At 34.2% G+C, this 12,618-nt stretch overlaps 1 protein-coding gene across 1 annotated transcript; it reads right to left on the reverse strand.

The window, feature by feature from the left end:
* Window positions 1–2,876: 2,876 nt before the first annotated feature.
* Rok (Rho associated coiled-coil containing protein kinase) lies at window positions 2,877–10,310 on the reverse strand (the record flags this gene model as incomplete). The annotated part of the gene is given in 15 exon segments (XM_017630727.1): window positions 2,877–5,484; window positions 6,764–6,997; window positions 7,164–7,269; window positions 7,348–7,526; window positions 7,594–7,757; window positions 7,826–7,951; window positions 8,076–8,229; window positions 8,311–8,362; window positions 8,365–9,087; window positions 9,090–9,191; window positions 9,194–9,235; window positions 9,380–9,502; window positions 9,505–9,606; window positions 9,609–9,671; window positions 9,674–10,310. Coding segments are annotated over 15 exon segments (2,895 nt in total), but the record flags the coding sequence as incomplete, so codon positions are not given.
* Window positions 10,311–12,618: the final 2,308 nt, after the last annotated feature.

The following is a 12,618-nucleotide window of genomic DNA, read 5'->3' on the forward strand; positions in this document are numbered from 1 at the left end:
AATAAGGGTCAAAATTACCTATAATGAGGGTATAAAATTGTAAGAAAAAAGTGTTTGCTAAATTTCAGTATAAGTCTCTGAAAGCATGAATTATGTTTGAAAGCGAATTATTGAACACTATTTCTTTTTAGTGGCACTACTTTAAATTTAGATAAAGACCTATAGCTCACTGAAGTTTAATCGGATGAGTTTTTCATCTTCGGTAACCACTTGACATATTCGTAGAACAGTTTAACTTCTTCAAAGTAAGCATCAGTAAGGCCTAGTTTTGTAAGAGTTAAAAGGTTTAAAGTTTCTACGAAAAAATGGTTCGCAAAATTATACTACAGGTCCCTGAAAGAAATAATTATGTTTAAAGGCAATTCGCATACAGAAAACTATTTCTAAGCACATGGTAATCATATGGCCAAGAGAGACTTTACTTTAAATTTTTTTCATTTGAAAAATGTTCGTTTTACCGGGTTGATGCTAGTCAACACCGCCCCTGGTACTTCTTCACAACTTCACCCACCTCTACTGGATTGAAGTAACGCAGCTCCAAATTTAGTCTTTTTATTGTTTTGTGTAGTGACATTGAAAAAAAATTTACTAAACCAAGTTCTTTTAAAAATGTGTATTTACATACTACATACCCAAAAATTTCTTATTAAAACATATTCATTTCTCGCTGCTAGGTAATGCAAAATTGAATGCCCCACTTTTCTTAGGGCATCGCCCTGTGGAAAAAATGCGTTTTCGAATGTGAAAAGGGTTATTTTATTGATAATTTTTTCGATTACTATGCATTACATTTTCCCACTGGGTATGCATAGTCTATGTATGTATGTTAGGCAGCGCTTTGTGAATAACCTTTTGAGAAGAAATTATATTAGAATGCAAATAACATGAAAACCCTACAAAACAAACATAAGTAGTATATCGTTAACTTAATTTAGAACGGCTCCAATTAATTTCTTTCGCATTCGAGCTTCACTAAAATTTCGGTAGTCTAAAAATAAGACAACTTTTACAGCATTAAGTGCGTTCTAGCTATAAAAAAACTACTCGTTTTGTTTTTAGTGTTTAGCCAAGGATTTAAAGATATGAACAGCCCATTTCGCGCTTGGGAAAGTAAAACCCTGTCATTTGGCATTTGTCAAATGTCACTATCATCCCTTTTTTATTTGCTTAGTACAGGCTATGGAATATTTTACGACCTTACAACGCTTTAAAATTATTTAAACAATTAATCACTCAATCAACCGATGGCTGCATTACGTAAAAATTATCATCTTTTTCACGCCCAGCAAATAATCGCTAATACCGGGAGGAACTTCGAAGAGACTCACCATAGCCGCTGTGGGTGCAAGTGTTGACGATGACGCGAATTCGTTTCTGCACCAAGCTCAACATTTGAGCCTGTCATACATCTCCATCCATATAAAACCCACCTCACGCGCTGGCGAAATCATTATTGGAATGAGTAATTCTAAGCATTCTTTAAGCGGCATCTTTTTCGAATTCGGTTAACTTAAATTTGGCATTCCAAAAATGCAGCAGACTGTATTTCAAAATTAATCGGGCAAAGATAATTTTATATAGATAGTCAAAGACATACCTATATTTAAATAGTTGGGTCTAATCTCAATTTGTACATATGGGGGGCATTCCAGCCCAATTCGGCCACACTATTAATTGAATGGACTACAAAACTCCACCCTCACAATTTTTCTCAAAAATCTTATTAAAATGTTGAAAATTGTTAAATTTTTCTAAACATGTGTGAAACTTGGTTTTATACGGTTTTTGTTAAAGAATAAACTACATTTTTATAAAAAAAATCATTAAAATTTTACAAAAAAAAAAATTGTTAAAACTTGTCTACATGTGGTCCTCTTATAATTTTGCCACGGGGCGCAATTCTCTTAAAAAATCGCAGATCTTAGGTCTTTAATATTGTTAAGCAGCTGTGTACCGCTTTTCTTATTAAGCCAACGATAACCAGAAACTAAAAAATGAAACTAAGCATTTAATATTTTACAAAGTATTTTTGTTTATTTTTTTCAGATTTTTGTTTATTCTTTGTCTGATAATAAATTAACTGAAATAAAATATAGTATATGTACGTATGCATATGTATGTAAGCAGATGTACATTTATGGAAAATATGAATTTATACAAAAACAAAGTTTTTTACTTAAGTTTTGCAAATTTCATAAAAAAACAAATACAAATGATTCGTAATCAAAAAAAATAAAATAAAAAAAATGCAAAGCAAACAACGCAGCAGCAATGCACAATTCACAAAATAAGGAGAAATCTTTGGAGCAAATCATAAAAAAATACCAATAGTATTCAAATATTTCAAAATAAAAATATTTTAAAGACGAGAGAAGCATATCTTTAAAGTTGGCCACTGTGTATAAATATGTAATTGTACCACTAAAAGCAACTTACTACATATTGTATTGCTGCACACTATGTATTTGTTTTGATGGCGTTAATGCAATGGGAAGCTGGTTGCCACCAATTAGTGATTAATAAGCTGCTTCATATTTTTTTTTTTTTAATGTCAGTACTACTACATATTAGACCATAAAGGGAATTTTTATGAAAACTTTCGTTATCTTTATTATTGCTTTTATATATGTATTTACTAAAACGAGTTAAAGTATTTGCTGGAATTTACTTTTCTTTTTACCGCTTAGGGACTTTTTCACAGTGCGGAGATAGCTCACATTCGGCAGTTGGCTTTCGCTTTTCAGTATACAAATTCAAAGTTAACTGCCGAATAAGATTTAGTTGACGCTATGAAAGCAGCACTTAAAAGTACGCAATTCATTTATATACGAGTAATTTGTAATTATTTTTTTATGCTTTTAGTTATATTTTGTTTCGTTTTTTTTTTCTAGTTTTTTTTTTGTTTTTGACTTTGCTCTTAATTACATCAACCATTGTTAATACATGATTCGCCACTTAAGTAAAAAAATTAATAATTTACAAATACCTATATAGCTTAGCAACTTATTGCCGAAATGCGCTTTATAAAATGTCGCTTGTAATACTTATTTGTATGTACGTTTGCAATTATTAATAAGTAACATTAGTATGGAATCATTAAAACATTCTCCGTGCATATACGGAGAACTTTCTCATTAATATTACTTTAAGCTAATTTTAAGTTTATGGAATATAAGTAATAATGGAACATTTCGAGTATGCAGTTGTATACTGAAAATTTAAATAGTAACGAATATATGTATGTACATACATACATGGTACTTAGTGGTACTTAGTTAGACGAATATGACAGTACGTGAGTAGGTATGTATAATTGGAATTGCTTTTAATACTCAAATATCTTTGCGTGAGCTCATAAAATAAGAATCCCCATAAAACCTGAATAATCTTTGTTTGAAGGTCTGCCTTTAATTTTATAAATTTTAATAAGCAATTTTTTTGTATGTGAAAAGCTATTAATATATGATATCAAATTAGCAATGGAATAAAAAAAACTTTCATTAACGTCGAATACCATCGATTCTTATAGTTGTTTGTTTTCATTTAATACGCATATGTATTGCATTCAAAGTTCTGCACAAAATTTTAAGAAAATGATTTGGGCATTTTTCTTTTCTCTACTAAAAATCACAAAAAAAAAACGTTGGACGTAGCAAATTTTCGCTTAAAGCTAGCGATATGTTTTTTCGCTGCCTGCTATGTGTATTTATGAAAGCACTAACCAGTTTTTATTTTCAGAAATGTTCCTGGCGCTCAATTTATATTTCTTTACAAGCAAAACAGTCAGCTGGTTTCATCTTCTTCCCTTTTTTTTTTTGGAAACGATTGCTAATATTTCTATTAGTAACTTTTTTGGTTTTCCCTTAATTTGGGAGAGGAGATTCGGATTGCTGGCTGGTAATGGCTAATTTGGTACTGATACAAATTATGACAGTTGAATTACGATACCATAAATATATGAGGCGTTAAGAGTTTAGATGAATACACTTAATATATGTACATATATTTTATGTTTTATCTGGCTAAACCAGCTACGTAAATAAACAAAGTGGTTTTCACTTTTAATGAATTTCACTCAATTTGTAAATGTAGTTTACTCTAGGCTAAAAGATTCAATATTTTATCTGTACCAATAAACTCATTTCATAAGGACTTATGGAACCCCTCGTTTTCAAATAGGTTTTCGGGGCATCGGATATTAGATCGTTTCTTTTTTTTTAATATAAAAATAGGTTTAAATTAGTTTTTGGTACGTCTAAATTGCGATCCAAGTCGTGAAAAATTCCAAAAATTCGGTTTCAATAAAATGTTTGCAGTTTGTGCGAAAATTCCACGCCTGTAAAATGCTACGGCTATTTCTTTAGTTCATTAACGAAAGTAGATAAAATTTTGATCTAAAAACTTGAACATAGATGTTTTGTTTAGAAAATGACCAAAGCGAACTCGTGCAGTTTGCCTAAACTCCAATTACACTGTGTAGTCTCGTAAACTCAAACGCCATATATGCGATTTTTCATAAATTTTGCAATAAATTGTGGGCGCCTATTATAAAAATGATTGCCTTTTAGTTCCCTTTTTTTGGGGATTATGTTGATTAGTTGCTTTAGTTTAATATTTTCCTTTTGCTTTATTTATTTTCATTGCTCTTAACATATTCACTCACAGCTATTATCGTCTCTAAACAATTTAGTTACAAAAGCGAAATACTTAAAATCTAGGTTTTAGTTACGATATAGTAATAGATTAATAAGGTACTAATAATAATAAATGTGTAATTATACATATTAAGCTTACATAAATAGCGACGCACAAATGCACTTAGTTTAGCTACATATGCACATCTTCTTTGCTTTTCATATATAGTATGTACATACATACATATAAGGTAAGCATACAGGAAGAAATGTTTTGTATATGTATGTAATTGTTAATTCGCAGAAAAGGTGATATGATGATGCTCTTAAAGAATTATTTCGGTCAAAACGTAAGCAGTAACAAAAATAATTTTTTCTTTTTTATATGGAAAATTATTACATGAAACAAGCGCGCGCAATTGCAATAATTGGCTGCTGCTACTTCACTTCTTTTTGATCTATTTACACTAATTATTTCAATAAATGTAATAATGAAATTATCAGCAAATGCGCGTGTATGCCTATGCGTGTTTTAAACTAGTGATAACTAATACATGTATGTATATACTATGTATATCTATATTAAAGATATGCAAAACATATTGTAAATGATACGTTCGTTCACTCATTCATAATTTTCTTTTTTAAATATATTTTTTTTCTACTACTCTTCTTTTGATACGCAAATATGCATACATATGTGCGTACGCATTTTTCCACGCAAAATCGTTTGTCTTCTTTATTCTTGCATTTTCGTGCGGATCACTGTTTCAATGATGAATTAGCTGGCAGCGTAGCTGATCTTTGTACGTTAACTGCGTATGGCTTGTAAGCAGAACGAGTCGACTGGCTGCTCCGTCACGTCAAAAGATGCATTAGAATGTAAGCGTATGAATGAGCAAAGGTCAAATGAGCGTAATATAAAGAAATTATAATAACGATGGCGATATGGTGTTTGTTGATGGCAATAATTGATGCGATTTGATTGGATTGTTTATTTTTAATTTTTGTTGTGGTAGCATTGTTGGTTGATTGGTTTGATGTTAGGAAAGGCGGGAGACACAGATTTGCGGGTTACGAGCAAGCGCATGTGTTGATTTTATATTTGCATTGTTTACCAATAAAGTTTGCCAATATTCAGATGGAACGTGTTAAGCAACACACAGATAAAAAGAAGAGAGAGAAATCGAAAAATTATGATTTTAGAATTAATAATGTAAGGTGAATTATACAAACATGTGCGGCCGCTCAAATAATTTAGTATACGGTACCCTTTTTCAATATGTATTCACAATGTTTTTCATGTTAAATATTTTGTATTTTTTTTGTAAAGTTTTATTAAAATATGGTTAATACGCATTTTAGCAAACAATAATGGTTTTTCTGGTTTCCACTAAAAGAAATACGAGGGATATATGTATAAAGATGTGTACTTAAAAGGTACTTAGGTGTAAATATTCTCATTTTATTTTTTCGCGAAATTACGCAAAACAATCTAATAATAAAAAAATAATAAAAAATAAAAAATCGAAAATTTTGTATATATGTGTATTTGTAGTCTCGTGAAAAGATCCGAGTTATATTTATATTTGGAAACTGCATGAAATTCCCTAAAAACAAGCATATAATTTGATTATCTGACGAACCGGTACACACATTTTTTTACTAATACTCTAAATCTTGTAGTTTTCCAAGAGTATATTTTTTTATGAAAAACAAAAAACATAAATAAATAAAAATACATACATAAATGAGCATGAGCAAGTTTTTCTATCAACTGTCACCATGACTTTTTTCCACCCACTTTCTATAGTCGATAGTCTATAGTCCGCCGCCAGCACAAAAATCTATGCGAATTTTCCAGACAGTTAAAATTTGAATATCATTCTACTAAAAAAAATTTAACATGAAAAACATTGTGTATATTTAAAAAAAAAAAGTCATCGTATATTCAATTTCGATAGTAACTGTATGTATTTATGTTGGAAGCGTATGTACAAAACATTGCATACATACATCTTATTTTCCGCGGGCATTGATACGTATATGGCACGAATGTTTCGAAAATAAAAATATGTTTTTTTTGTTTGGTAATAAGAATAACAGGTTGTAAGTGCTTGTAAGCTCACCTTGGTGATATTTTGCTACCGTCACCGCCGCCACTGTTATTATTTGATGACGAATTTGCTTTATAACCGAATTTCTGTATTCGCTTCGATAGACGCGTCACCCACAGATGCTGCTCGTCGGGTGTGCCGGCCAGCAGCAGCATTTCTTTGGCAGTATGTGGGTCGTGATGCAATTTGCACGGCACCAACGGGTCGTTATTGTCTACATGTTCCTTATGAATCTTATTGCGGCATCTAAATGAAACAAATTAGGTAAATTAAAAAGGGTACATAATTAGAAGCGAACGAAGAGAAAGATTCGAGATTCTAAACTTTAAAAGGCTCGAAATTGTTAACATAAGACTAATTTAGCGCTAACGATCGTTAGCAAAAGTTTGCGAAAAAAGCTGTGTATACCTACCTCTTGCATTCATATGCCGCTGGCGGCTTGAACATGTGCCACAATGGTTTCGGACAGACTTCGCATGCTGTTGGCATATGATATGTTATATGAACAAATTCATGGCCTGTGTGAAAGAGATCAGAAATATTGATTTTTATAAAAAGAAACTCACATTATGAATAATTTTTTTTTTATATCTTACCTTTGTACATTATAGAACTGGGTCTTTCGTCTGCCAGCAGCTGACTTATATCCAATTGGTTTTGTTCGTCCGGTCGACGCGCTTCGCCCTCACCAGCATACAGCAATTGGAAGATGCGTGGGATCTCTTTGGCATCGGCGCGTATCACATCACCTTGCGTCACAGAACGCACATGGAAACTTTGCTGAAATATAAAGAAATTCAATATATGTGATTGCGATTCTGGTTTGAATTATGACAATTTACCTTAAATCTAATATAAGCACAGGATCGATTGTATTCTGTTTGTCGATTTCGGTATTGTAAAATATAATTTTGCGCGATGACACAATCACATATTGTCGCTTCCACCCATGGCGACGTATATTTTGCTTATTTGGCACGCTTAACCAGCCCTCAAATACTGAGTCCTAATAGGCGAGTGATAAGAAAAATGTAAAACAATATCTAGTAACATTGAAAATGATTTAAAACTTACAAGTACCTGAGTATCCTCAGGATCGTTGTCGGCTGAAGACAATGAGGCGGTTTCATTGAGCTTTGACTGCAATTGCTCGATCTCCGTTGCCTTGCAATCGATTTCCATTTGCAGCTTCTGCTTGATCTGCAAATAGAAGAGATCAACACATTTGTATATTATCTCCTTATAAGTCCGTTCTTTAATATCCAAGGCGTCGTCTTCACATCTTAACCGATTTGAATTCATTGAAAACAACAAGTCTACTTACGTGGCTATCTTCGATGATCTGGCTTTGCACGTCTTGGAGTTTGAGCGATAGCTGATTGTATTTCTCGCGCTCTTGTGAGAGTTCTTGCTGTAGCCGACGCATTTCCTTCTCCTTTTTACGCAATTCGGCGGATGAGCGCGCCTTGCCTTTTTGTCTATAAATGTAATATAAATAATTGTTAGTGGATTTTATTAAGATTCGGATTTTATTATTATCTATTCGACTGATGACCGACTCACTTTGCAGATCCGTGTCCCGGCGGTTCATCACTTCCGTCAGCTTGTTACTGCGACCTGCTTCAGCAACACTTCGGTCTGCAGCTTCTCCTTTAATTTTGCGAGCTCTTCGTCATTCGTAGCCCTCAGCTGAGACATATCATCCTGCAGCTTCTTATATTGTTGGAGTAGATCGTCGGTTTCGGCGTTCTTTTGATTCAATTTCTTTACATATTCAGCTTCAGTTTCTTTAGCTACTGTAAGTGCCGACTCCTTCGCTGCCAATTCGTTGCGATACTTCGTCATAAAGTCTTTCAACTCAAACTCCTTGATTGTCTTCTCTTTCTCTAGATCAGCTACGGTTTCTTCTGCTATTGAGCGCGCCAATGCTTCAGAGTCGGCGCGCGCCACAGCCACTTGCACTTGGTGCTTCAGGGAGGTGCGTTCCTCCTTCAGGTCCTGTATTTCGCGGCTACGCTCCGATATCTCTTCGCGGTGCTCATTCGCTTGAGTTTTGTAGAGTCGTGAGAAATACTGTTCGGCTTCCAATTGATCCTGATATTCGCGCTTCAAGAGGATTTCTTTATTCAAAGTGTTTTTTATTTGAGCAATTTCTTCTTCGAATTTACGCTTCGCTTCCCGCAAGGAGATGACCTCTTTTTGTAGTTGATTTTCACGCGATTTCAGATGCGCCACCTCTGAACTTTGCAGACTTAGCTCAGATAGCAACGTATTCTTTTTACTGTGTTCCTGTTCCATCTGGGATTGCAGCGCCATTACCTTTTCCGTTTCTTGCGGCATTCTCCTTCTAACTTTTGAAGGCGCTGCTGTATTTGGCGATAGTCCACCGACAACATACTTAATTGGCGCTCCTTCTCCTGAGAGTTTTGGTCGGCTTTATGCGCGCCGATTTCTCTTCATTTAACTTGTCTGCAAAGCTTTAACCTATAAGAAATATAGTTAAAAATATATTATGAATATGAACTTCAAACTCATATAAATTTCTGTTGCAACCCAAGCGTCAAATTTCTAAGTGTTTTTTATAAAAAACTGTCATTACCGCTGCTAAAAAGTTTTCACTTTAAAAACTCACCTCCTGCAGATTAGCCTCTTCGCGGCTAAGCATTCGCGACTTCTCGGTTTCTTGATGCGCCTTCACTTCTTGCTGATATCGACCCTGCATCGCTTTAAACTCAAAGTCCAGACTAGCTTCGCCTTCTCCAAATCGGATATTTTTTCTGTTAGTACACGATTATCCTCATGCGCCTGCTGCTCTCGCTGAGTCGTGCGATCCAAATCATTGGACATTGTTTGAGTTTATTCTCCGACTCTTTTACAAGTTCTTTCAATTGCGAGCGCGCATTTTTCTCTTGTGCCAGCACGCTTGTGTTTCAGCTACTTCTTGCTGCAGCGAATCCTTTTGCGACTGCAGGGTGGTAATCAATGCTTGCAATTGCGCCAATTTACCCTCTAGCTCCTGTTGGATCAAACCCAATTCGGCCACTTGCTTCTTGAGTTTTTGCACATGCTCATTTTCATTCTTGAAGTTCTCTTCCATTTCCTCTAGCTGTTTCTCTAATGTGACAATCTTCTCGCTGTGATGCTGATTATTGTTCATTTCGCGCGTACGTATCTTTTGCTCGTTGTCCAGATTGCGCTGCGTCTCGGCGAGCAGTGCCTCAGTCTTTTTGCGTTGCTCAATCTCTTGCTCGACTTTTTGCATGGCCACTTTATAGTTATGCTGCCGCAAGGCCAAATCCTTCTCATACTCTGAGGCGATACGTTGCAGTTCAGCTTCACGTTTTGTTATCAGTTCGATTTGTTGACGCAATGCCTTGTCTTGCTTTTCCAGAGTTTCAGAGTGATTTCTTTCACGTTCAAGCAATGCTTCGAGGCGTTTTATTTCATTTGAATTGGATGGACGATGACGATGGCTGTGATTTGCTATTGCATTCGCCGACTCCTTTGTCTCAGCATCGACAGTGTCGTTGGAGAGAAGCTGGTAATCACCTGTGTAGAAAAAAATTCAATTTGTTGAATGCGTAATAAGTAAAACAAAAATCAATAAACTTCTTCCGGCTTTCTTCACGTTTCACTCTCATGCAAACAATAAATGCTTGGCGGGCTTGGTCAGCGTTTAATCGGCGTTCTTTTCTTCGTGGCATACCGGCAAGGAATATATATATGTACATTAGGATGCCTCACAAAAAAAAATGCGGGTTTTCCACCGGAGTTATAAAATTTAATATACTCGTTTTTTAAGACATCTGCCACTGGACCGATTTGAAATAAACTCCACAAATCTCATTAGTTTGATTCCGTTGAAAAAAATTTTAACACTTTTATGCAGACCTCTTAAGCTTAAACTCTTCTATCATTTGAAGTAATTTTTTGGAAAAAATATTTTTAAAAACTAGTCTACATAAACATAATTGTGTATATAAAAATTTAAACGTTTTCTTTGTTAAAACTTGGCTCAAAACTAAAAAATAGGATTTCAATCAAATTTGGACAGCATATTCCTCGGACATATGTTAATCCGCTAAGTGGCTCTAAATCTATATTTATAAATCTAGTAGATTTTATGAAATCCGATTTCCATATTCATGTATTCGACCTTAGTCTCAAATCTAATAAGCTTTTTGCAAAGATCAGATGTGTATTTAATATAACATTCTAAGCTTAAGATACATTTGTCAATAACGCTTTCAGTATGAAACAGCCTTAAGTTAGATACAGCTATTTTTACTGATATCCCATTGAAATTACGTCAAAAAACCAATACAACTTTAGAGCCGACTTCATTTAACTGTATCTACGGGGCATTGTTTTTAAAATCATCTAAGCTGCATTTTTAGCTTTAAAAAATCTGCTGCAAGTATATGGAAAAGTAAGCTATACGCAGACGGAATTGCAGGTAGATAATTTCAAATCGATCCAGCTCACGTAAATCTTTATATTTTAAATATAATTGCGCTGGAAAAAAGTGCTTTTTTTGAAGGGAGGGTTGCACCCTAATATACATATCTATGTATTTATTTTGTATACATAGTCTATCGCCGCCGTGTTTATGCTAATAAATATTCATGAATATGAAATGATATTATTACTTTGTTCCGATGTTTGTACATAAGTTAGGACTGGGAGTTCTATACGAATAATCCAGACATTCGATTTACTGAATAAAAAAATCCGAATAGTGTGTTATAAGTATTCGGATATCCGAATAGTGTATAGATGTCGGAGATATTCGAATCTAAAAATAACAACAAATAATATTGTTTGTGTATTAATGAAGTGTTCTATTATTTATTTTGCAACTCGATAGAATCGGTAATTTTTAGAACAATATTAGAATATCCGGATATCCAGAAAAGGAAATGAACGGATATTAACCGGATATCCGACTTTTATCCGCATATACGAACATCTCGAATATTTCAATATATGGATAGTCCCAGCCCTATTGTATGTACCAAAAGAAGTAGGGATCGGCTCATGGAAAAATATTCTACAATGATCAGAACATCGAGCTGTGTCGATTTATCCTTGTCCATCTGTCGCCGATCTGTCTCCTCCGTTTAAGCAGCTCTTCTGCTGTCACTATAGCCTAGCTCCCATATAACTGATTCTTCATATATCTAAACAGTTTTTATTGGAAAACGCGGTAATCTGAATTACCAACTCGGGGATGCACTATCTTTAGGTTGGTCTACCGAATTCCGGTTTTGACCGGATACAAAATAAATGTCATATCTTGGCTCTCGAAACAGGTTTGCAAATTTTCACTGTGATGACGTGAATGAATAATGTTTGACAGATTATTCCGCTAACTATTATCAGTGCTTTTTGTCTTCACATTGCGGCGTAGCATTGCTGGTAATTCCAAATTTTTCTTAAATTCATGCGAAAATGCACTGATTTACATTGAAAAATTTGTTGAATCATTATTTATGTGGCACCCTCATTAATGGTACTTTGCTGATAACAAAAATATTATGCATTGCTAATACTTCATAAAATTTTGGGGAGTAACACAAAGTAACTTGGTCACTTGAACTTTGTAAACTTTTGCTCAACTTCATTATAGTACTTTAAGCGAAATTGAACTTAACATTTACTAATTCTTTCTTTCTTTTAGCGCCCAAATGTTGGAGCGCGAGATGCGTGATCCGCACAGTATTTGCAATATCGATTGCCTTTGGACACAGTACAGCACTGGTTAACGATTGCGATCATGAATCATTGAAGCGTCTGAAGAATATCGAACAATATGCCACCAAATGTAAGTCATCACCAATTACATATGTATGTATAAACCATTTACC

This window comes from Rhagoletis zephyria, unplaced genomic scaffold, assembly GCF_001687245.7.
Source record: "Rhagoletis zephyria isolate East Lansing unplaced genomic scaffold, Rhagoletis_zephyria_1.1 Rzeph_scaffold_08065, whole genome shotgun sequence".
Classification (NCBI taxonomy): Eukaryota; Metazoa; Arthropoda; class Insecta; order Diptera; family Tephritidae; genus Rhagoletis; species Rhagoletis zephyria.